The 26,336-nt window shown below is 35.7% G+C and overlaps 3 protein-coding genes and 1 long non-coding RNA gene across 4 annotated transcripts; 2 read left to right on the forward strand and 2 right to left on the reverse strand.

Annotated features, from left to right (window-relative positions):
- Positions 1-4,017: 4,017 nt before the first annotated feature.
- LOC107671814 (inositol-3-phosphate synthase 1-A-like) lies at positions 4,018-13,268 on the forward strand. The gene is made up of 11 exons (XM_016464794.1): positions 4,018-4,195; positions 4,360-4,483; positions 4,649-4,810; positions 6,760-6,889; positions 6,969-7,162; positions 8,565-8,714; positions 9,652-9,867; positions 10,612-10,776; positions 10,892-11,005; positions 12,440-12,657; positions 12,742-13,268. Exons 2-11 carry the CDS (start codon positions 4,370-4,372, stop codon positions 12,935-12,937), a joined length of 1,659 nt encoding a protein of 552 aa, XP_016320280.1. The 5' UTR covers positions 4,018-4,195; positions 4,360-4,369; the 3' UTR covers positions 12,938-13,268.
- Positions 13,269-13,907: 639 nt separating this feature from the next.
- tpgs1 (tubulin polyglutamylase complex subunit 1) lies at positions 13,908-17,055 on the forward strand. Its single transcript, XM_016464795.1, has 2 exons — positions 13,908-14,274; positions 15,395-17,055. Exons 1-2 carry the CDS (start codon positions 14,003-14,005, stop codon positions 15,939-15,941), a joined length of 819 nt encoding a protein of 272 aa, XP_016320281.1. The 5' UTR covers positions 13,908-14,002; the 3' UTR covers positions 15,942-17,055.
- Positions 17,056-17,102: 47 nt separating this feature from the next.
- On the reverse strand, positions 17,103-18,615 carry LOC107671797 (uncharacterized). The gene is made up of 2 exons (XR_001632252.1): positions 18,309-18,615; positions 17,103-17,576 (listed from the first exon to the last, which is right to left on the reverse strand). It is a non-coding gene; the product is annotated as an uncharacterized LOC107671797 (long non-coding RNA).
- Positions 18,616-20,993: 2,378 nt separating this feature from the next.
- Positions 20,994-26,313, reverse strand: plekhj1 (pleckstrin homology domain containing, family J member 1). Its single transcript, XM_016464796.1, has 6 exons — positions 26,027-26,313; positions 23,305-23,372; positions 23,161-23,227; positions 21,749-21,839; positions 21,611-21,674; positions 20,994-21,530 (listed from the first exon to the last, which is right to left on the reverse strand). The coding sequence occupies exons 1-6, from the start codon at positions 26,118-26,120 to the stop codon at positions 21,444-21,446; spliced, it is 471 nt and encodes a 156-aa protein (XP_016320282.1). The 5' UTR covers positions 26,121-26,313; the 3' UTR covers positions 20,994-21,443.
- Between the last annotated feature and the right edge of the window lie 23 nt (positions 26,314-26,336).

Consider the following 26,336-nt stretch of genomic DNA (forward strand, 5'->3'; position numbering starts at 1 on the left):
GCTCTGACCCCGATGGGGCATTAAAGTCCCAAGGAGGAGTATGCAAGAGCTATTGCGTCAACTATCCAATGGGATAGTCTTTGCTTTGTGTCCGGAAGCCCCTTGGTGCGGCCACCAACGCATACAAAGAGCTGCTCCAACTGCCTAAAGGAGGCGGAGCGGTCAATGTAGATTTTTAATGCCCTGACAGGACAGAGCAGATTTAGCTCCTGGTCCTCCTGCAAGGGGGGAGCGCAGACAGTGTGATTACCTGTGCTCTGAATGGAGTAGAGAGCACCTTACGTAACCATGGTACATAACCATGCCTAGGCTTCAGGACGACCTTGGAGTCGTTAGGCCCGAATTCAAGGCAGGAGGGGCTCACAGAGAGCGCCTGTAAATCTCCAACTCGCTTAACCGATACCAAAGCCAATAGCAGAGCAGTCTTTAGCAACAGAGGTCAAATATCAGCGGATTGCAGCGGTTCAAAGGGGGGGCCTTTGAGCATCTCAGAACCGTAGACAGATCCCACGTAGGGACCGTAGAAGGGCGAGAGGGGTTCAACCCACCAAAGCATACAAAGAGCTGCTCCGACTGCCTAAAGGAGGCGGAGCGGTCAATGTAGATTTTTAATGCCCTGACAGGACAGAGCAGATTTAGCTCCTGGTCCTCCTGCAAGGGGGGGAGCGCAGAGAGCGTGATTACCTGTGCTCTGAATGGAGTAGAGAGCACTTTAGGTACGTAACCATGCCTAGGCTTCAGGACGACCTTGGAGTCGTTAGGCCCGAATTCAAGGCAGGAGGGGCTCACAGAGAGCGCCTGTAAATCTCCAACTTGCTTAACCGATGCCAAAGCCAATAGCAGAGTGGTCTTTAGTGACAGGGGTCGAATATCAGCTGATTGCAGCAGTTCAAAGGGGGGGCCTTTGAGCGCCCTCAGAACCGTAGACAGATCCCATGTAGGGACCGTAGAAGGGTGAGGGGGGTTCAACCTCCTAGACCCTTTCAAAAATCGAACAACGAGGTTGTTCCTGCCGACTGATATCCCGTCTATAGGAGCATGAAAAGCTGCTATAGCCGCCACATAGACCTTAAGAGTGGAGGGGGTGCGACCCTTATCCAACAGCTCTTGAAGGTAGGACAATATCAAAGATATGTCACATGTGGATGGATCTTCACTGCGGTTTGTACACCAAGCGGTGAAAACCGACCATTTGAGGGCATAGAGGCGCCTTGTGGATGGGGCTCTAGCCTGAGAAATGGTATTTAAGACACCCTCTGGGAGGTTCATAGGCTCCCATCGAGAGGCCATAAGTGTAGGGCCCACAACTTGGGTTGGGGGTGCCATATCGTCATGTTCGCCTGAGAGAGGAGGTCCCGTCTCAGGGGAATGGGCCATGGAGCTGCCGTGAGCAGCTGAGACATCTCTGAGAACCATAGTTGGTTTCTCCAGAGCGGGGCCACTAGAAGAACCTTGTGCCTTTGTTCCCTGATTCGCCTGATGACCTGAGGGATCAGGGCGATCGGGGGAAAAGCGTAAAGGAGAAGGCTGGGCCAATCGTGGGCCAGTGCATCCCTTTTCTTCGAAAAATAGATTGGGCAGTGAGAGTTGTCTTCTGAGGCGAAGAGGTTGACCTCTGCCTTCCCGAAGATCTCCCATATTCTCTGAACCGTCTGGGGGTGAAGCATCCACTCGCCAGAGGGGACGTTGCTCCGAGACAGCATGTCTGCTCCCTGGTTCAGTTTGCCTGGTATGTGCATTGCTTTTAGGGAGCGCAAGTGGCAATGTGCCCACTCCAGTAGGCTCTTTGCCATCCTGAAGAGGCGTGGGGAGGAAAGGCCGCCCTGGCGATTTATGTAGGATACTACCGTCATGTTGTCCGATCGGACTAAGACATGGCATCCTTCTAGATGTGGTAGGAAGGACTGTAAGGCCTGCGGCGGGGGCGCTTTCTGAAAAGAAAGCTATCCGCAAGTGCAAAGAGGCGAGACTCATGCTCTCGCAGTGGGAGCATGACGTCTCAGTGAACGCGGCTTCTGCGTGGGATTTCCCCAGACATCGCACGCATTCACTGTGCCCGTCATCAGCGTGCAGTGGTGTCCTGCACGAGCCACAGCCGTGGCGCGACATTTGCAACAACGTCGCAGGAAATTTGCTCAGAAATTTGCTCTTTTTTGTTACCACAAGCAGTAAAGTGTCACACAGGCGCTCTGCAGACGGCTCGTGAGCGAAGCGCTGACCGGGGCTGCCTTGAGAGCGACGCGGGAACAGAGCTGCTTGAAGCGGCGATCTGATCCGGTGCTGCTTGAAAGCGGCGAGCTGCGAGCGGCGAGCCGTGGGTGGCGAGCTGCAATCGGTGAGCAGAGAGTGGAGGCGGCGAGCTGATCTTGCTGCTGCAGAACGGCGGCTGGATCAGCTTGCAGGCGAAGGCTTCAAATCTCGTAGAATCAGTGAAGAGCAGTAGATGTCGCTGCTGAAGGAGAAAGAATCAGTGATCCTATGCCGAGCACCTGCTTATATAGCCAGATGCCCCGCCCATTTTGGCGGGCACGGGCGCTCTGCTGCGCCGTCATTGGTTCATTTCTGAAACAGTGGCAGTGCAGATGCACAGCTGTGATTGAAAAAAAGGCTTCAGTAAATCGGAGAAAAGGAGTTTCCCGTAGCGTCTAGCGACGCAGTACGAAGTGAAGTATGGTAAGGGAACTGAACATGCGTTTTATTCTACCTTCATGCATTCTTTTTTTTTATTAACACTTGAATGTGGGTAGGTTTTATGAAAAAGCATCATTTTGAACAAATAGCTGAGAAAATGGCGTTTTTGTAAAAGATCGGATGATCAAATCACAGATGAAATCGATCGCTTCCCCAAAACTTCACAGTCCTAAACCACTTCCTGGCTCGACATTTCATTCGGCAATGTTAGGGGCAGGTTTGATTTACATGCTGTTTAATGCTGGTGATCGCGTTTGTTCTTGCTTCGTCATCACTGCGTTTTGATCCACGAATTCAATGCTTTTTCTGAAGATGCGTAATAACGCCTCGCGCCGTAACAGTGAAAACACGCAAAGCCGGAAAATTCCTTCAGTGGCGCGGAAAGAGTTAAAAAAAAACCCGCATGCATCTTTAATAAAACAGTACTGTTAACATGTAGATGTGATCTTTAATTACAGGCACAAACGCATCAACATATAGTCTTACAGACGTACGTTTGTCTGCTCAACACTATCAGTGTTTTTCCACCCTCTGTCTGGGAAACTTGAGAGTTTCTGGAACATTCTGATGCCCTGCTGAGTCTGATTGTCCTTCACTAGCTCTGTACTTTTCCACTGTTTAAAAAAAAAAACCCTTTGACTCTGCAGTGTTACAACATTTTTTTTTTCTTATCTGTCTTGAAATGTGTTTGTGCAAGCCTCATCCTTCACACGGCTCCTGAATCACAGGATATCATGTGTTAAAGACATTACAAATAATGCAGTGAGTTTTTGCACTGCTGATAGGGTTACAAATGCTGCTGAGAAATGAATGTTTTCAGATTATTATACCTCTAATTTTTAGTACCTAGACTACTAGTATTTTCCTTTGCTATAGTAAAAGACATTAAAGCGTACTAATTTAGAGCAATGCATTGAAATTCAGCACTTCTAATGAGTTAGACAAATGCTGCTGAGAAATGAATGGCTTCACCAGCTTTAGAGATTACTCTTTTCTCTCATTATTAATATCTACTAGTGTTTTTACTATGCAAAACAAAATTGCATATAAAAGATATTAAATAATATTAAAATATATGAAAAATATGTACTTTTTTTTTTTTTTGCATGTTATAATATAAGGTTATATTCACACAATCAAGCAGCTGCATTTCTTGTTGCGTCAAATGCAATATTTCATACATGCGCATCTTACAGTCCAGATCCATTCGCTGCGCGCTCGGAATCGTTCGGCCTTTGTGTCGCAGACTCCAGAAGCATCCATCCTCGCGTTTTCATTCACGAGTGGAAAAATACAGAGGGTTTCGGTAACTCCGCCTCTGCAGGATAAAGCGAGAGCGGCGCGCGACGGACCGGCAGACGAAACCGGAGACGCGGAAGGTGACGGACAACCTGTAACCACACTAAACTAGTATTACAGATTACTTCAAGTCTTTTAACATTAAATCTGAAAACTGGAACCTTGCACAATACATTTTCCTTCTGCTCGGAGAATATCATTAAAGGTAGGCTATGTCTGGTGCTGAAGAGTTTTCATAGCCTATATTATTAGTATATTATATTATGCAATAATATATTAAATGCAACTTCACTACACTAGGCTGTCACTAATGCATGTTGCACAGACGACTATATTTGAGTTAAAATGTCTTGCATTAATGTGTTGCAGGTTCATCATCATGCCTGAGAAAGTTCGTATCAACAGCGCCGATGTGAAATACACGGAGAAACACATCGAGTCGCGTTACTGTTACCCCACTGCCTCCGTGCGCAGAGATGGAGACACGTTCACTGTGAGTCTCTGAACCCTTCCAACTCATGCATTTCTGCTTTGTGCATTGCTGAGTGCAATGCAACTTTATTTTTCAGTCTGAATAATAAAGTTGTATTGCATTTTTCTGAATTAGTTGCGTTTACGTTAACATTTTAAAGTACTTTGCATGTATTATGTTAATAAGGTGACGCCCTCCAGCACCGAGTTCACCTTCCGCACCGAGAGGAAGGTGCCTAGGCTGGGTGTGATGCTGGTGGGATGGGGTGGAAATAACGGGACCACGGTCACAGCTGCTGTCCTGGCCAATAAACTGGGTCTGACCTGGAAAACCAAGACCGGCGTTAAGGTACAGAGGCTTGGCTTTTAGCAAAGTGTGTCAATGTTATGAATGTTTATGTTTAATATTATATTGTATGACAAATAATAAGCAGGTGTAGCGTTCAATCCAATAGAAAGCATGCAAAGAGTGCATGTCTGCCTATAATAGTATCAAAATCCACTTTAGGTCACAATCGGATGTTATTACAAGTGTGTTGAGCAGATTCTTAAACAGCTCTGATTGGCCATTGTGTTCACGCGCTCAACAGATATGACTGATTGGCTACAATGATCATATGATACAATGTTTAAGAATCTGCTCAACAGCGCTCAAACTTCTTGTGGGAAAAGCTGGTATTGTCACATTTGTCAAATTTCATGACCGACATTGGTACTTTTGACAACACTACCAATATAATGCATATACATACGAATATATTTTAAATGCACAAAAAGTTCAGACTCATTAGATTAGACGTCAAGTAGCGACTAAATACAGTACCAAAAATTTTCTTAAAATCAAACATTAAAAGTTCTAAATAGCTACTACCTATAAAACACTTTTTATTAATAATAAAACACTTAATACATGTAATATAATATAATAATACATATTTGAATATTATTCTTTTTATTACAAAATATAATATATATAATAATAAATGTATAATGTATTATTATATAATATTGATTTAATATTATTAGTATTATTTACTATTTTTTTAAACGCACAAAAAACAAAAAAAGGTAATATGCTTATTTATTTTGCATGATTATATGAATTTAATTTAGCATAGTTTTAGCATAGAATCATAATTTTTTGTCAAATCCTCTATAAATCAAATAAGATACTTCTGGATAAAACTGATTGGCTACAATGATCATATGATACAATGTTTAAGAATCTGCTCAACAGCGCTCAAACTTCTTGTGGGAAAAGCTGGTATTGTCACATTTGTCAAATTTCATGACCGACATTGGTACTTTTGACAACACTACCAATATAATGCATATACATACGAATATATTTTAAATGCACAAAAAGTTCAGACTCATTAGATTAGACGTCTAGTAGCGACTAAATACAGTACCAAAAATTTTCTTAAAATCAAACATTAAAAGTTCTAAATAGCTACTACCTATAAAACACTTTTTATTAATAATAAAACACTTAATACATGTAATATAATATAATAATACATATTTGAATATTATTCTTTTTATTACAAAATATAATATATATAATAATAAATGTATAATGTATTATTATATAATATTGATTTAATATTATTAGTATTATTTACTATTTTTTTAAATGCACAAAAAACAAAAAAAGGTAATATGCTTATTTATTTTGCATGATTATATGAAAAATACGATTTTTTTTACATTTAATTTAGCATAGTTTTAGCATAGAATCATAATTTTTTGTCAAATCCTCTATAAATCAAATAAGATACTTCTGGATAAACTGAAATGTCTGCTTTTTATCATTTAAATTTTTCCGATTTCAGCCCATCCATTCTTTTGGGATTTGCGTTATAAGTAATTGAAGTAACAGAAATATGTTCTAACAATATTTTGCGAACGTTCCCATTAAGTTATGAAAACATAATTGATTTCGTTTTTTATGTCTTAAAAACATTTCGGTTACACGAACGTTGAGGGAACGTTCCATTTTATTATTTTGCAATCATTATGGGAACGTTACTTTTGAATGTTCTCTGAATGTAGTGACATTTAAAAAACCGATGAACATTCAACTGAAATGTTATAATGTAACAGCATGGACTACGCATAAATAACGTTTTTGTGCTAACGCTTTGAGAACGTCGTTAAAGACCAGATAATGTTGCATAAACATTCTATTAACGTCACTGGAAGAGCGTTAGTTTATAACGTCCAGAGAACCTTTCCAGAACGTTCTGAGAACGCTTCCTGTCAGCTGGGAATCAGCTTGTAATGTCCTCCTTTCAGAAAGCGAATTACTACGGCTCGTTGCTGGAGTCGTCTACGGTGTGTCTGGGATCCGGTCCGGATGGAGAGGTTTACGCTCCCTTCAGAGATCTGCTGCCGATGGTGCATCCCAATGACATCGTGTTTGATGGTAAACGCATCAGCTCTCGTGGATCTGACGCTCTGTTTGTCGTTGTGCAGTAATGACTGAAGCTGTAATATGTGTGCAGGCTGGGATATCTCATCTCTGGACCTCGGCAGAGCCATGGAGCGCGCTCAGGTTCTGGACTGGAGTCTGCAGGAGAAGCTCCGCCCACACATGAGCCAGATCAAACCCAGACCCTCCGTCTACATCCCAGAATTCATTGCTGCTAATCAGGAGCAGCGGGCCGACAACCTCATCAGAGGAAGCAAAGCAGAACAGGTGAAGTACTACTCACAGCTGCACTGCGCATTAAATATATCGTTTACACTGTATAATAAGGTTTCAATCGTTAACATTACTTAACTAAATTACTAAAATTTTCAAATTAATTTTAGTTTTGTGCATTGATGGATACAATGCAACTTTTATTTATTTATTTTTTTCAACTTTTATTTTTTATTTGAGTCTGAATCGTAAAGTTGCATTGAATTTTCTTCTTTTTTGGGTAGTTGAATGCATGCATACAGCGTTTTAAAGTACTTTGCATGTGTAAATAAATTACTAAAATGTTAAAATTATTTTTAGTCTTATGCATTGATGGATGCAATGCAACTTTTAGTTTTTATTTGAGTCTGACTAAATTACTAAAATGTTCAAATTAATTTTAGTTAATAAATAATAAATGGTTTAGAATGATTTTTCATTGTTAGTTCATGTTAACGAATGTTAACAACTGGAACCTTATAATACATTTTTACCATATTTTCTTCAGAGTCAACTATTAGATGTTACAGTAAATAATTACATGACATTATTAAAAATTGTATACAAATTGTAGTGTTTTCTGCACTCATATAATATTTAGTTTAACCTTTTGATTAACGTACATCAGTTTCTGAACCGCAAGCACCTAATTTCATTGATAATTTATTGAAAACAAATTTTTATAGGTTATATTTTTGTGTAATATTTGTGAAATATTGTATATATATTCTGTAACTATATATACTATGACTAAAAATGTATTAATCTTAATGTTAACTTTAACTGAGATTAATAAATTAGTTCAACATTCACTAATACATTGCTAAAATAAAAAATGTATGTTCATATTATTTAATGGACATAAGCTGACGTGAACTTACAATGAACAGTCTTTTGTATTAATTAACGTTAACAAAGATGAATAAATACTGCTCAAAATGCTCATTGTTAATTAATGTTAATGTTTTACAAAATATAATAATGGGACCTTAAAGTGTTAACAGTGTTTTTTATAAATATTTGATATTTTAATATAATATATATTTGATTATATATTACATATTTGATTATATTTTAATATATATTATATATAGAATTTTTATATTTTATATATACATCATATACTGTATATAATATAGAAATATAGAAATATTACAAATATTGTTAACAGTTTATATAGTGCGTGTGTTGAGTAAATGTATAAATCAGGATGTTTTTAAATATTCTAAAATATATATTTGAAATATATATTTAAGAAAATAATTATATATATATATATATATAAATATACATACATTGTAACATCCAAATATAAATATAAAATCTATATAAATAATAAAAAAAAAATATATAGTATGTGTGTGGTGTGTAAATGTATAAATCGGGATGTTTGAAGTGTTCTTGTGTGCTGTTTTAGGTGGATCAGATCCGCAGAGACATCCGTGATTTCAGAAAGAAGAGCGGCGTGGATAAAGTCATCGTTCTCTGGACCGCAAACACGGAGCGATTCTGTGACGTGCTTCCCGGAGTCAACGACACGGCCGAGAACCTGCTCAACAGCATTCAGGTGAGAGTCTGCTGGAGTGCTCCTGTTCTGTCAATTTCAATGTTTCTGGATTCTGTTTTAATGGTTCAATCACACGTTAGTCATCAAAAAGCAAGTCTAGTTCATTGAAATCATGAAACTTATACAATTTAACAACAATTTATTAAAAGTTTAACAAAAATGACATTTTTTAGGGCCCTATGAAATCCGTTTTGTTTTTTTCTCAGATTCCGTTTAATTTTTTTTCCCATTCTGATTTTTCTGGATTCTGTCTTTATGGTTAAATTAAATGTTAATAATCAAAAAAACATTGTCTATTCAATTGAAATCATGAAACGTATACAATTTGACAACAAATTGTATACTTTGTATTAAAAGTTTTGTATTTGTTTTGTATTAAAAGTAAATTGTATTGCTGATTGTATTAAAAGTTTAACAAAAATGACATTTTTTAGGGCCCTATGAAATCTGTTTAATTTTTATTTATTTTTTTCTTCCCAAAGATTGTTTTTACTTTTTTTTCTGGATTAAAACAAAAAATGTATATATATATATATATTTCTGAATTTTTTTTTTTTTTTTTACTTTTCTGGATTCAGTTTTTTTTTTTTCAGTTTTAATTTTTCTGGATTCTTTTTTTTTTTTTCGTTTTAATTTTTTTAATTTTTACGGCCCTACGAAATCCGTTTCATTTTTTCCCCAATTCTTTTTTTTTTCAGTTTCATTTTTTTGGGGGGGATTCAATTTTTTTCCGTTTTTATTATTATTATTATTTTATTCTGTTTTAATGATTAAATGTCAGTAATTCCAAAAGCATGTCTAATAAATTGAAATCATGAAACGTATGCAATTTAACAATTTATTAAAAGTTTTAAAAAATACCAAGACACGTCAGTGTCAGTGTCAGTGTCAGTCAGAGAGGCTTGTATTGATGGTTTCTGTGGTGTTTGTGCCTCAGACGGGGCGTGAAGTCTCTCCCTCCACCATGTTTGCGGTGGCCAGTGTTCTGGAGGGCTGCGCCTACATTAACGGCTCGCCGCAGAACACGTTTGTCCCCGGAGCCGTGGAGCTGGCCCTCCAGCGCGGCGTCTTCATCAGTGGAGACGACTTCAAATCCGGACAGACCAAACTCAAGTCTGTGCTGGTGGACTTCCTGATCAGCGCTGGAATCAAGGTGAGAGAAACACATTAAACATCTGAAACATTACACATGCATTATTTCATTTTAAACAATAAATATAATTTAGGTAACACTTTACAATAAGGACACTTTAGTTAATGCATTAACTAAAGTTAACTAACAAAAAGCAAATCATTTTCCCATATTCATTATTTTTATTTTTTGCATTTTAATTTTGCTGGATTCTGTTTTAATAAGGAAATTAAATGTTAGTAATCAAAAAGCATGTGTAGTTAATTGAAATCATGAAACTTTTACAATTTAACAACTTTATTTAAAGTTTAACATAAAGGACATTTTTAGGGCCCTATAAAATCCATTTAATTTTTTCCCAAATTCTGTTTTATTTTTTGTATTTCTGAAAAGTGGCATATGTATATTCTGGAAAAACATCTAAATAATATTAAATATTAATTTTATTGTGTAAAATATTCTATATTTTATAATATATAAATTATATATTATTATTGTGTTATTTATATTATATTATATTATACATTTTGTATTATGTGAAATATTCTATATTGCATATTATTAAAAAATCAAAATAATATTAATTATTTCTTATATTATTTTATTATATAAAATATTCTATATTTTATCAAATATAAATTATATTTTATTATTGTGTTATTTATATTATATTATATACATTATTATTTATTTTTCACATTTTTCAAATGTATTATGTGAAATATTCTATATTGCATATTATTTTAAAAAATTGGTCATTTTCAGCCAACTTCTATAGTGAGTTATAATCATCTCGGCAACAACGACGGTCTGAATCTGTCGGCGCCGCAGCAGTTTCGCTCTAAAGAAATCTCTAAGAGTAACGTTGTGGATGACATGGTGCAGTCGAACCCCATACTGTACCGACCCGGAGAGAAGCCCGACCACTGCGTGAGTCTGACATTATATTACCAACCCCAGTCTTCTGAACTGTACTGTAGATCAGCTCTGATACCTGAATCAGAAGATTGCTGCGACTGATTCGGTTTGTGGTCTGTCAGAGCAGGTGGTTATTAAATATGTGCCCTATGTGGGCGACAGCAAGCGTGCGATGGATGAGTACACGTCTGAGATCATGATGGGAGGAACAAACACCATCGCTCTGCACAACACCTGTGAGGTGAGATCGTTCAACACATGCAGGACATTCTGTTCTGTCAATTTCAATGTTTCTGGATTCTGTCTTAATGGTTAGACATATACAGCATATACAATTTAACAACAATGTATTAAAAGTTGAACAAAAATGACATTTTTTAGTTTCAGTGTTTCTGGATTCTGTCTTAATGGTTAGACATATACAGCATATACAATTTAACAACAATGTATTAAAAGTTGAACAAAAATGACATTTTTTAGGTCCCAAATTCTGATTATTTTACCTTTTTTATTTGTAACAAATTTTTCTGGATTAAATTAAATTTATATATATATATATATATATATATATGTGTTTTTTTTTGTTTTTTTACTTTTCTGGATTCAGTTTGATTCAAAAATCTTTGGATTCAAAAATCTGAATTCCTTTTCCCCCGCACTTTTCTGGATTCTGTTTTTTTCTTCTTCTCCAATTTAAATTTTTCTGGATTCTGTCTTAACGGTTAAATTAAATGTTAGTAATGAACTAATGATTTAAAGTCTAATTAATTGAAATTATGAATCTTATACAATTTAACAACAATTTATTACAAGCTTAACAAAAATGACCTTTTTAGGGCCCTATGAAATCTGTTTTATTTTTTCCAAAAACCTTTTTTTTTTACTTTTTTTTTTTTTAAACAAATATTTTTCTGGATTATTTTTTTTATATGTTACTGAATTCCTTTTTTTTGTTTTTTTTTTTTACTTTTCTGTATTTGTTGTTGTTGTTGTTGTTGTTTAATATTTCTGAATTCCTTTCTTTTTTTTTTCTGGATTCTGTTTTTTTTTATATGTTACTGAATTCCTTTTTTTTGTTTGTTTTTTTTACTTTTCTGTATTTTTTGTTGTTGTTGTTGTTTAATATTTCTGAATTCCTTTCTTTTTTTTTTCTGGATTCTGTTTTTTTCCCTCCAATGAAAATTTTTCTGGATTCTGTCTTAATGGCTAAATTAAATGTTAGTAATGAAAAAGCAAGTCTAATGAACTGAAATTATGAATCTTATACAATTTGCCTACAATTTATTAAAAGTTTGACCAAAATTTAATTTTTAGGGTCCTATGAAATCCATTTTATTTTTTCCCAATTTTTTCCGTTTCATTTTTTTTTTTGTGATTACATTTTTTCCCGTTTTTATTATTGTTATTATTAATTCTGTTTTAATGATTAAGTGTCAGTAATCCAAAAGAATGTCTAATAAATTGAAATCATTCAACTTGAACAATTTATTAAAAGTTTATGCAAATATTACAAAGATGTCATCACTGTTGGTTTTGTGTGTGTGTGTGTGAGTATTGATTTGAATCTGATATTTATCATGTTTGTATCCTCATCAGTAGTGTTCATGCAGCAGTCAGAGTTTGTATGCATGATGCATCTGTCATGATAACGTGTCTGTGGTCTGCGTGTGTCCAGGACTCTCTGCTGGCCAGTCCCATTATTCTGGATCTGGTGATCCTGACAGAGCTGTGTCAGAGAATCACGTTCTGCACGCAGGACGATCCGGTTTTCCAGGGCTTTCACAGCATCCTCTCGCTGCTGAGCTTCCTCTGCAAAGCTCCTCTCGTGCCGCAGGGGGCGCCGGTGGTCAACGCCTTCTTCCGCCAGCGTGCGTGCATCGAGAACGTCATGAGGTCAGACAGCAGCGTGCATGAGTTTTCTAACAGCACTTGCGTGAGATTGTGCGGTGTTAACTGTATTTGTTTCTGAATCGGCAGAGCGTGCCTCGGCCTGCCGCCGCAGAATCACATGCAGCTGGAGCACAAGATGAAGAGGAGCTTCATGCACTCTGATGGAAACCACATCCTTCATCCCGTCCTCATGAACGGAAAGCTCGAGCATATCAACAGCTATCAGTCTGTAAAATGCATTGACATTAACGGTCATGAGAAGGTTCGACACACAGTCACATAAAAACCTGCAAGCACTCCAAGATTAGCTACACGTTTACTACTGCTTTAAATCCGTTTCAGTCAAACTCAGTTGCTTTATTATGCGAAGCCTTGCTCAGTTTTTGTACTTAACTACTTGTTCTTGTTTAGCCAGTACTGTATCTCTGGATGAAATATTCATCTATGCATTCCCAGCCGTGCAATCTTTTTCCAAGTTTTGTACAGAAATGCACCGAGAAACTAAATGAATTCATTCTTGAACAGTGATAATTGTTGTTGCATTTGGCAAATGTATAAATACAGTTGTGGAGACACTCATAAAAGAATTGATTTAATAAAAATTATCAATTTGAGTCATTCTGGGATGGTTTTTCATTTGTATGTTAGGTGATTATAAATTAATTTAATGGATTTAACAACTATACTTCTTAGTATAGTTGTTAAATCCATTAAATTATTAGTAAAAACATTAAAAAAATAGGATTTTTTAAAATGCTTGAACAACAATATATTATATATTATATCTATCTATCTATATTTATATATTCATATTATATATATATATAGTATTGCATTGCATAGGTACAATATCTGGTTTCAATCAATAAATAATAATTATATATATATATATGAGGTACAATTTCTGGTTGCAAAAAATACATAAATAATAAAATTATATATATATATATATCAGTTTTAATTTGTTAACAATGAAAAAGTATGTCTAATTAATTAAAGCATGAACCTTATTTAATTTAACAACAATTTCTTAAAAGTTTAACAAAAATTAGCCTACATTTTAAGGGCCCAACATGATGAAATAAAGGAACCTGTAGAATACAAAGACACAACACCGAAAGAAATAAAACCAAGTACAGTAGCAAGTTCTTCATGAATACCGAGAGATTAAAAAATGACAGAAATGTTTGGCCTACAAAATGACGTCATCCGGCTGCGTCAGCCGCAGCTGCGCACAAACGCTGGTCAGCTGACCTGCTGCATCATCACGTGTCCATAGCAACTGTGACTGGAATGATATTTTCATGCGCAAACGCGCAGCTGAAGGTCGGGACGATGATTTGACGCGATGGCGGAGAAGCGTCGCGCCGGTGTCGCGATCATGTCCGACTCCAAATCTGCCAAAGCCGCGGGCGATGAGCAGCTGCTGTCGCAGGCCGGGGTCAGCGCGCTGCTCCGGGGGGCTCTGCTCCGGCTGCTGGAGTCCAGGCCGCAGGACCCCGTCGGCTTCCTGGCCGAGCATTTCGCGCATCTGTCGTCGGAGGCTGAAGACGGAGCGTCGGAGCGTCGGAGCGTGAGCCGCGCTCTCTGGCACCTGAGCCTGGCGCATCACTCTCACAGGTCCGCTTTCAGCATTCTCTCTTTGCATGGTTTTTAAACCATACCATATATTTCATTTAGTATTGTTTTACGCTGGGGAGGTGCTTTTTTTGTTTTTATTTTATTATTGCTATTATTTACCCCCTCCCCACCCCACTTTTTAAGCTATGAGAGATTTATTTTCATTTTTGCTTTATTATTATTATTTTATTTTTTTTCATTACAGTTTTTATATTTCATTAATTAAGTAATTAATCTTTAAGCCATGGTGTATATGTTTTAGTGCGATGTTTTTGGATATTTGCAGGCTTTTTTATTTTCGTATTTTTGTTTTATTTTACTGTTGCTATTAATTATAGATTTTAGCCTCGAGAAATTATTTTATATTTTGCTTTTATATTTTACATTATTATTTCATTGCTATTTTTATATTTCATTATTATCTTTTTAAGTAATGGTAGATAATGTTATATTTTATTTTTATCTCTTTTATTTCCTTTTCTAAGCCATTTATTTAGCTTAATTTATTTTATTGTTTTTAAATGTACTTTATTACTTTTTATATTTAATTAATTATCTTTTTAAGCCATAGTGGAGATGTTTTAGTGCCATGTTTTTATAGACATTTACAGGTTTCGTTTTTTCTTAGTTTTTCTTTTTTTTTTTATCGATTTTTTTTAATTTATTTTGTTTATTTTAAATCATAATTTAGATTTGATTTATTATTGTTTTAAACCATTTGGGGGAGTTACTTTTTATCTCTTTTTATTTTATTATTTATTTTATTATTGCTATTATAATATATTTATTGTATTTAAACCATGTTTTATATTTTATTATTATTTCCATTAATCTCTTTCAAGCCATGAGAGGTTTCTGTTTTTTTTTTTCAATATAATATATATTTTTTATTTTTATTTTTTATTTTTATTATTATAATTTTTTTTATTTAATTAATAATACCTCTTACACACTCACACACACACACTCACACACACACTCATACACACACAGACACACTCACACACACACACACACACACACACACATAACCAGTGCAATTCCCTTGTTTTTTTTTTTGTTATTTAGTTCAGATTCAGTTTGAGCTCATGTGGTTCTTATTTTTATTCTCCCCCTGCAGGTCAGCGTTTAACAACAACGTCCGTGTGGCATATGAGCTGCTGACGCAGAGCGTCCCGCGTCGTCTCGGTGCTGGCGGTGTTCGCGGGAGGCTCTACTCAGAGATGCTGCGGTGTTTGTGCAGTGAAGGCGGGCTCTCGGGCTCCACCGCCGCTCCGCTTCTGCGCCGCATCCAGAGCCACGACTACGAGTCCGTGCCCTTCGAGCTCTTCCGGCAGGGCGTCCTGACCTGCGCCGTGTTCGCCGACTACATCCGTAAGTCTCAGTGTCTGTACGCGGCGGTGGCCAGCGCTCCGGACCGTCCCGCTGAGAGGACGCTGTGCCAGGCGGTGCTCTCCACCCTCCGCGAGGCGCTGGAGGCAGCAGGCGGTGCTGACGTGGCGCGATATCTGGAGGCCAGCGCCAAGATCTCTCCCGCCAAAGTGGCTCAGGCTATGGCCGAGGTTCAGCCGCGCGCGCAGCAGCAGGACGGTCCCACGATGGACGCGCAGGAGTTTGAAGACGCCGCCGCCGCGCTCTTCATCGCTCGAGTGCGAACCGTCACCTGAAATCACCAGGAGTTCTGCATGGATCATTATCACTGAGAGCCGAGCATACTGCACAAACAAGAGTATATCAAACGTTACATCTTAAACCGTTGCGTCATATTGCATTCAAGTTTGACCTTTTAGATGTTGTGAAATTGTTGAAACATTGGCGTTTTCTCAAGCCGTTTGACTCACACTGCTGCCTTGTTTTCCAGCACAAATATCTAAATATTCTTCAATCAAGATGCATTTACCAGAGAAGCAAAATGACAAGATATAAAGTCTTGTCTTCTGAAAGAAATGCTCAAAGTTAAGTGAGTTTATGCTTAAAACAAGAAAGTGAGGACAGAAACATAAACTTAATTCAAAGGGAAAACCAGATTATTTTTCTGACCCCATTGGCAGACATTTGCTCTTGTTTTAAGCAGAAACCCGCTTAAGTTGATCATTTTTACCCAGAAAACAATATAATAATAATATTGATTTTTTTAGATATTTGTGCTGGAAAGCAAGACAAAAACCCTAAGTTAGAAAAAAAGTTTTGCAGTTTATGAATATAATAAAGATAATAGCAAATATAATAATTAAATAACAAATAAATACTAGATTTTTACCAGCATCCAATAAGAAACACCTTAACATCGCATCAGCTTCGACAAAATTAACAACAGTTAGCTTCTTTTTGTAAAAGCGTGGCATATTTGTGACGTATTAAAAAGGTTTGAAAAAGTCTTAATTCGTCCTTCCACAAACTAAGGCCTTAAAAAGAGCTTAAATCAGACAGAACATCTTAAATTCATAAAGTCGTGGCATTAAATGTTGCATGAACTGCAGAAACAATGAACATCTTCCTCAGTGTTTTAATCAGTACAGCATCTAAATATCCTTCAATCCAGACGTCTTAAGGATTTTGAGATGCAAAATGAAAATATGAAGTCTTGTATTCTGAGAAATTGAAGAAAATTAAGTAAGTTTATGTTTATAAAACAAGAACGGATATCTGTTTGGATCTTGTTTTAATCATAAACTCATTTTTCACCCATCACATCTCATCACTTTCTCAGAAAACAACACTTCTCATCTTTTGTCATTTTGCATCTCAAGTAAATTCATCTTGATTTATGAGTTTTTAGACATTTGCACTTGAAAACAAGACAAACGTACCGAAGAAGAGCATCACTTTTTTTTTAGAAAATGCATTTAATGTATTATGTATTTATGTTTCATGCACTTCAAATCAAAGTGAAATCATGATTTGACCTCGTTACTGTAGCTGAAGTCTAATTTCAGCACGAGAAACCTCAGTTCAGCAAGTGTTTGTGGTGTATTTCTGTTATAGATGTGCATCTGAAAGCACACCGTTCCCTTTTCAGTTTCACAGATCCTGAGCTCAGCAGGAACCTGCATCCACAACACATTTTACTGTTGCATTTGCAAGCGAATTGCATTTTCAGTTAGAACAAATAGGACATTTTATTGATTTATTTATGCAAACGTGCACGGATGAATCGCTCACAATAAGAAACCTGAATTAAGAAAGAGACTGTAAATGTTGACTGTTGTCTTATTTGCATTAGCAGAGAAATAAAGATATAACAGAGAACCGTCTCATCTTTACAGCTCCGCTTGTACATTTGGAAGCATTTATTTATTTATCTATCAGCTTGATAAAATCATACACAGAACTGGGCTTTTTTTCTTTTTTGCATGTTAAATGTTAATTGTTTAATGAGTATTTCAGATGCTGATGATATAATCACTGATGTTCTTTTACAAGAACAACCTGAAGACTTATTTACAGAAACGTTCATTACAAATGACTTCAGCATAACAACTTGAGTAAACAGTTTAAAAATCTATTATAAAACGGAGAGTTCCGGTGCTTGATTCTGATTGGCTGAGCCGCGTTCAAAGCTGTTGTAAATTACTCTACAAAGTAACACACACCTTTGTTTACGTTTGTCTGTTGCTCGGCAACCACTTTGTTGCAACCACAGACCATTTAATAAAAGCAATAAGTCCCGTGAAGCCGTGGTTTACAGTGAATTTATAACAGCTAAGGGGGTATTAGGCGCTTCGTGTCGTATCTAACAACGCCCCTTAGCTGTTATAAATTCACCGCGGCGTCACGGGGCTTATTGCTTTAATTTGAATAAGAATCAGTATTTGGTGTGTCTGTCTTTAGCTTTAATAAAGGAAATCTGACTGTACAGAGAGTCACATGATCAGTGACACAAGTTTACTTGTTCATTTTATGTCTCAATATTCCTTTTTTTTACATTTTTCAAAATCCTTTTTTTTTTTTATTATTTGCATGTTTAAATTGGAGTTTTTCTTTCTCAAATGTTTTCTTGTGCATTTTGTTTTTGTAATTGTTCATTGATTTACAGGTTTACTTTCCATCCTGTTTTCTGTCTTCTGTAAAATCCCTTAATGTTTTTTTAATGCAGAACAAGAACATTTACATACATTTACATGCATATGCATACAGAGGATTTACACAATGTACTCACTGATACAGTCACAGGGAAATGAACAGAAAGAAACAAATACCAAATAAATTATGCAGGAAATTCATTTTGCCTTTTTTATTTCTTGCATCTTTAAAGTCTCGATATGTTGCATCAGTTGTTGATGTTTTATTGTTTGCCCACTTTTGTTTATAAATATAATGGTATTTTCCATACACAATTAACAAATCATCAACAATTTCCCTCTTATTCGTATATAATAAACATGTATCTTTATATATCTAAATATATCTTATATGGAAACCTGTTTCCACCACAGAATAAAAATACAAAAAAGGTAATGGCAACTTTTGAGCAATTCTGAGCTTATGTCTGAGTATAATTTTTTTTCACTTTTTTTTTTCTTCCAGAAACGTGAGATACAAACTCAGAATTGTGAGATAAAATGCAATTGCATTTTTTTTATTTATTCTGTGTCAGAAAAAGAAAAAAGAGATGTAAACTCAGAATTGGGAGATAAAAAGTCACAATTATGTTATTTTATTACTATATTTATTATTTTTTATTCCGTGGCGGAAACAAACTACCATGATCTTAATATCTTGTATTTACCAAATTTTGAATTTTGTATGTTTAAATAGTAGCTACTTACTATCAATCCAAAAAATAAATAAGGTTACACTTTACTTGAAGGGGTGTGCATAAGACTGACATGACACCTTCATAATCATGACATGACACATGTCATGAATATGAAGGAGGTTTTATGCATGTTTATGACAACTGTCATTAAGTGTCATTCGCTCAGTTATGTCATTTTTAATGCAAAGATGACATTGTTTGAGATGTCTTTGTTATGGGCTATGGTTAGGGGTAAGGGTAGGGGTAGGGTTAGGTTAGGGTTAGGTCAAATAATGTCATATTTGCATTAAAAATGACATAACTGAGCGAATGACACTTAATGACAGTTGTCATAAACATGCATAAAAACCTTCATATTCATGACGTGTGTCATGTCATGATTATGAAGGTGTCATGTCAGTCTTATGCACACCCCGTCAAGTAAAGTGTAACCATAAATAAATAAATAAATTAATGTTTTATGGATTCTTCCTCCAAGTTACAAAACACATACAGTCTCCATGTCTCTAAAAAAAATCTTGATACTAATTATCTCACCGGCTAAATTAAATTAATAACTTAATTGTATAAAAACTCTTAAAGGCACTTCCTTCATGACAACATCCTGCAGGAAGTGACATCATTTATTGGAGGGAAACCAGCAGCACAAACATCAGTGAGTATTATCAAAGCATCTGATGAGTTTTGTGGCTTGTGTTTAATTTAAATCTCCTTAAATAAGCAAAGATGGTGCTAATCATGTCATCGAGCTCTCCAATCGTCTGAAAATGCTTGTTTCTTCACCTCTTGTGAGTCAGAATCATGTATGTCCACAATTAAGTCATGCTCAAACATGATTCGATTGGCATTAGTTCACACATGCATTCATTAAATGCCTCACTTATTGTGGCTGTTAACTGGAAACATGCTCTTTGTTGCTCTGAATGAAGGCGTGTTATCGTGCAAACACTCGTTTTATGATGCACTTACAGACATTTCCCTGCACTGGAGGACTGCCAGAATCAGCACTTTTATTGCACTTGTATCAGCATAAAAACAGAAGCACACTGGTATCCTTTTAAAGAGATTTATTAACAAAAAATAAGATTGGAAATGAGGAACATGCATAAGTTATGAAACCTAATCATGTCTAGTGCATGCAAGAAAGATTGAAACATGAATGAATCTCACATTCTGATGGACTGTTTTCACTCTTTATTATACTTTCATCGCTTGTAGAAATGGGAAGTTACAGGCACGATGGGTTAAAATAAAACTATCCAAAGTTACAGGACAGCAGTTCAAGTCGTTTATGAGCACAAGACTGCGACGAATACTAATGATCAAACAGTTAAAAAAAGTTGCATTAAATCTGTGAATTTTAAACAATGTCAAATGCACAGGTCAAATGTCACCACAAAATCAAAAGGATTTTTAGAAATCAGTCTGGATAAAGTAAATAAATCCTACTTTTAGGTTTTTGCATTGACATAAACCGAACACAAGACATTATTATATTTATTAAATTACTTAAATTATTTAGTGCATTTAAAATTTCTGCGATTTTTAATTTAATTGCAATTTAAGTAATTTATATTTATTTCTATAAACATATATAAACTCATTTAATAAATGATATGAATATAATTAAATTACTTAAATTGTAATTATTTAAATTAATTTAAAATCAGCATATACATATAAACAAATTTATTATATTTTATTTAATAATTAAATATATGTATTATTTACATAATGTATATAAAAGACATTATTTTCATGAGAAGCACACTGTGTGTGTGTGTGTATATATATATATATATATATATATATTTATATAAATATAATTTATTAAATTACTATACAACAGTGTGCTTCTCATGAAAATAATATCTTTTAAAAATCCTAAAAAGCTTAAATTTCTTTGTACAAAAATGTTCAAAAAAAAAAAGTAAAATTTTTAATTTTCACTTTTTTTTTCTTTTGATTTTGGGGTGAAATAAGACCGCTATGCAGCTTCAGAGCCACAAAATCAAAGCAGCTAAAATGTTTTACAGAAACCGTAAAAACGCTCCGGTCTGATTCACTGGAAGGCTTTAATGCTTTAGATAAAAGCTGGATGCTACGAAACCCCTTCAGTGCACTTTGGGTGAAACTATAATGCATAAACCTTTAACAGCACAGTTATAAAAGGCAATAAAGGTGCCGGAATCAGTTTTTAAAAGGCGACCCAGTTCAGTTTGTCCTCATTAACAATGACCTTGATTTTGGGAAGAAACTTTAATTGCATTTGGCTCAAACTCAGCAGACATTCATTACAGTAATATTACGCATTTCCCCCATAACTCACAAAAACAATAAAATAAAAGATGACAGCGGTCAGAATGTACAGTGATGGATACTGGCAGAGAAAGCGGACGACTGCGTGTGTTTATGTGGCCGCAGGAGGCAGCGGAGGAAGACCACTGTTGACCTGAAAACGTGTTTCGTCTGATATCCCATACTGCTCCAGCGGGTCCTACAGGAGATCACAGATTATTAATCTTATATCGATATCTGAGAGGTATCTGTTGCATTAATTAATAGCCATTCCCTCACCTTTCCGGTCAGCCGATGGATTTCTGTGCGATAGTAGATCAGGTTCTTGCGCATGAATTCATAACTGAGAGACAGAAGCAGATTGCAGTTATAAAGCCGGAGACGCACGGCATGATGGGAAACGTCCGCGACACACACCTGGCTTTAACGATGGCATCAATCCACTCGACACACTGTTCCTGAGAATCGCATTCGAACAGATACTTCCTCTCGGCCTCGTCCAGAAATACTAGAAAACAAGAAATATAATGAACAACCGGGGTTATTTTAGTATAATTAATATACTATTATAATTTTTTTTTATTAATATTTTGAATTTGAAGAAATTTTATATTTTCAATTTTATAGTATGTTTAAAGTCATTTTCATTTTTTTGTCTTTTTGTTGGTTTTATTATTATTAAATGTCAAAAGAAACAGTGAGTGACGTCACATTTCTCTCTTAAAGTACTGAAAGTCACATCGAGATACTTTTATAGTTTTTATTAATATTTTTCCATTTAAAGTTTACATTTTTAAAGTAATTTCCTTTGCGATTTTGTTGTATTTTATTTTTCCATATGCATTTAATATTTTAATATAATCTATATAGTTTTTTGTTTCAATTTTAGTTATTTTAATACATCAAGTTAAACTAAATGAAAATGAGAAATGTTTCCTAGGCAACTAGCGGAAGTAAAATAAATTCAGTTTTTATTTTATTTCAGTTAATATTTATTATATTTCAAAAAAATTTTATTTTTATAATTTTAGTTTTAGTAAAAATAACCCTTCTTAAAACATAAGAGCTGATGCTTTAAATTAAAACCAGACATTTTTCTAAATTTTGTTTTTAACATATTTCCATTTTAAAGCTGTTTTTAAGTAATTTCCTTTTTTTTGCAATTTCGTAGTTTTTTTGGCAGTTTTTATTTTTTTTTAATCTATGTAGTTTTTACTTAAATTTTTTTATTTCAGTTTTACTTATCACGTTAAACTAAATAAAATCAGTTTCAGTTTTTTATATTTTATTTTATTTCAGTTAACATTTATTTTATTTCAAATAATAAGTGTTTTTTTTTAGGTTTTAGTTAATGATAATAACCCTTCTTAAAACATAAGAGCTGATGCTTTAAATTAAAACCAGACATTTTTAAAATTTTGTTTTTAACATATTTCTATTTTAAAGCCGTTTTTAAGTAATTTCCCTTTTTTTGCAATTTCGTAGTTTTTTTGTCAGTTTTATTATTTTTTTATTTTATTTTTTTTAAATATGTCTATGTAGTTTTTACTTCAAAATTTGTATTTCAGTTTTATTTATTTTAGTACATATACTAAACTAAACTAAATAAAATCAGTTTCAGTTTTTTATATTTTATTTTATTTCAGTTAATATTTATTTCAAATAATAAAAGTGTCTTTTTTTTTGGGTTTTAGTTAATGATAATAGCCCTTCTTAAAACATAAGAGCCGATGCTTTAAATGAAAACCACAGACATGAAATGTTTTGGATCATTTATTTTCTATATTTCTACACTGTTGAGCTGTTAGTGTGTCTGAAGCTGCTCTTACCGATGGAGAAAACCTGATCGTCTTCTCTCTCCACGCGACACTGTTCCAGCAGCAGAGCGCCGATGGGCTGAAAACACAAGCGAATCAAACTCAAACGATCAACGATGCTGTTGAGATCCAGATCAGACGCTGCTTCACACTCACCTCGTCCTCATCGGTCCGAAAGTAAAACAGGAAATTAACGATCAGCTTCACTACACGCCTCTTCACAACTGTTGTGGGAAATACAGGAGAAATAGAAGTCAAACTCTATTGAGCCGCGTCTCCACACAGCAAAACCAGATCAGTCCAGTCTAGTGAGGCGCAGTCACTAGGTATTTTTTTAAATCTTACCTAAAAACATTTTATTTTTAGATCGCCTTTTAGTTGCTTTAGCGCACATTTAGTGAATATAATGCATTTTTATTCTCTGTTGGTTTATGTATTTTTATTACTTTGTATTGTACATGTTGTTTTTATAATCTTCTGCGAGATACAAACTTTGAATTTATATCTTGCAATTCTGACTTTTTTTCACTTTATTCTAAGTTTACATCTCACAATTCTGTTTTTTGCTTCCGCCCGAAGAATAAAAAAACGTAATTGTGACTTTTTATCTCACAATTTTGACTTTTTTTCTCAGAATTACCCGTTTAAATCTCGCAATTCTCAGAATAGCGAAAAAGTCCGAATTCTGAGATGATAAGATGCAATTGCGAGAAAAAAGTCGCAATTACCTTTTTTTCCTCCATGGTGAAGCTTGGGAGCCTTTTAATTTTGTTGCGTAAAAGCGGCTTTAATGAATCTGATGTGAGCGCTTTAGTTTTCCACAACTTTGTGGATTATGACAGAAACGCTCAATTTCTTGATGGTTTAGTTGATTCAAATGTGAGTATAGTAGTTTTGTTTTGCGTCATGACAGCTTTTTTGATTATAACATTTATCGTTAATGACGACGAAACCAGATGACACGATCACCAAGCTGACGATGCGATCAACTTTATGCAAATGCGTCAACAACCAATGGGAGTGCACGTAGTGGATGTCATGTGATCCGCCTCCTGATGCTTTTGGTACACTACTGATGACCAACAGCGAATAAATTCCTGACAGATTTTATCGCAATGCGTAGAAACGCCATCATTAAGTATAACAAGTGCAGTCTTGCTTTGTTACATTACAGCAGCTTAGATGATTACGAGAATTGTCATTTGTTGCATTCTGACAACTTTGCAAATTATTATTACGGGAAAGTTGCGTAATTGTCGCATAATGTGACCGTTTCGGTAAGTGCGGAACCATTACAAATTTACGCAAAACTTTTGCGATATTCTATAAATGTCGATAAAAAAACTATTGCGAATTGGCGTCATTTCCATTAACCGTTGTCATGCGAATAAAATGTAATTTTTTCCTCTCGCGTTGTCATGGCGACGGATTTTGGTAGGCGTGTATCTTTAGCGAAGCAGCACAGAGAACCGCTTCATATGACTTTTTACGTATGCCATGTGACATGTAAATGTGAAAAAAAAAGTTTCCATTGCAGTTTTGTGAAACACTTTTTTGCGATATATGGGCGTTTTTGCGAAATTGACGCGTTCCCATTAGGCGTATTTTCAATTCGCAATTTCAATTTGCGCAATTTGAAGGGTAATGGAAACGCGCCTATTGATTATCCTGACAGTATGTTGCAAAGTGACAGCTTCATTATAAATGCCCATTCCCACCAAGAACGATAGCTATAACAATATAGTTTTAAAAATGTTCTAAATTTAAATTAATGCTAATATAGTTATCTTTATGTTGATCGTTCTTAGTGTGAACAGGACATCAATTTTGTTTTAAATTTTGGTGATTTTAAGTTGACGTAAGCAATGGCGACCACTGGCGATGAGGTGAAAAGTTGAACGGTGCATCCGAAATATATATATATATATATATATATATTAGTATAGTAATAGTATGCGATTTCAGACGCAGCGCATCAACTGCATACTTCATCTGGGTGGAAGAAGTAGGTCATCCGGCTACTTTTTGCCTATTGTTTTTTTAATACTATGAATTCTGACATACTACTCGCCTCACTGTTTTTTGCCTACTTTATAGTAGGGAAGTATGTGATTTCGTACTGCAGCATCCAATCGTATCAGGTTACCTACTTCTTCTGCCCGGATTCTGAAGTGCGCTTTCGATGCGCTGCGTCCGAAATCGCATACTTCCCTACTATATAGTAGGCGAAAAACAGTATGTGAGGCGAGTAGTATGTCCGAATTCATAGTATTTGAAAAACAGTAGGCGAAAAGTACCCGGATGACCTATTTCTTCAGCCCAGATTCTGCAGTGCGCATTTGATACGCTGCCTCCGAAATCGCATACTTCCCACATATTATATAGTAGAGAAGTATGCGATTTCGGACGCAGCAGAACAGAAATCGACTTTATGCAAATCCCGTAGCGGAGGTCACGTGACTCGCCTACTCCTGATGCGCTTGGATTGATACGCTGCCTCCGAAATCGCATACTTCCCACATATTATATAGTAGAGAAGTATGCGATTTCGGACGCAGCAGAACAGAAATCGACTTTATGCAAATCCCGTAGCGGAGGTCACGTGACTCGCCTACTCCTGATGCGCTTGGACGCTGCAGTACGAACATAGCTGTACTCGGAATAGCGTACTACTTCAACCATTACAGTCACATCTTAACAAGACAGAAATAGTACGAGTAGTACGCTACCATGCGATTCCGAATCGCCACATTTATCGTAAAACTGACCGTTTTCTAGTCCTGTGGTTGATTTTAACGGCAGCGGTCTCGTTTTCTCGCGTTTCGTGAGACTCCACAGATAACCGTGACTTCATGCGGATGAAATGATCGCCGCTTACCGTCTCCTTTCTTCGGGCCTCTCATGCCCAGCTCGGCCGCTCTCTCTGACGGCTGGCGGCTCAGAAACACCAGCTCTTTCTCGTTGAATCGCATCTTCAGTTCTTTGACAGCAGTTTCGTCTCATTAACGCGCATTTTAATGACAGCAGTTTTCTTCCCAGCATCAGAGTCAGATCGGATACTCCTCGTCCATACTATCAGTCATACTGCTGTTGTGTTCAGAAGCTCCTCTGATCGCGTCCTTAATGCCAAATGAACTGAAACAAGCGTACTAAACTCTCTCTCACTCTCTCTCACACACACACACACA

Source organism: Sinocyclocheilus anshuiensis, unplaced genomic scaffold, assembly GCF_001515605.1.
Source record: "Sinocyclocheilus anshuiensis isolate Anshui unplaced genomic scaffold, SAMN03320099.WGS_v1.1 scaffold1491, whole genome shotgun sequence".
In the NCBI taxonomy this organism is placed as follows: Eukaryota; Metazoa; Chordata; class Actinopteri; order Cypriniformes; family Cyprinidae; genus Sinocyclocheilus; species Sinocyclocheilus anshuiensis.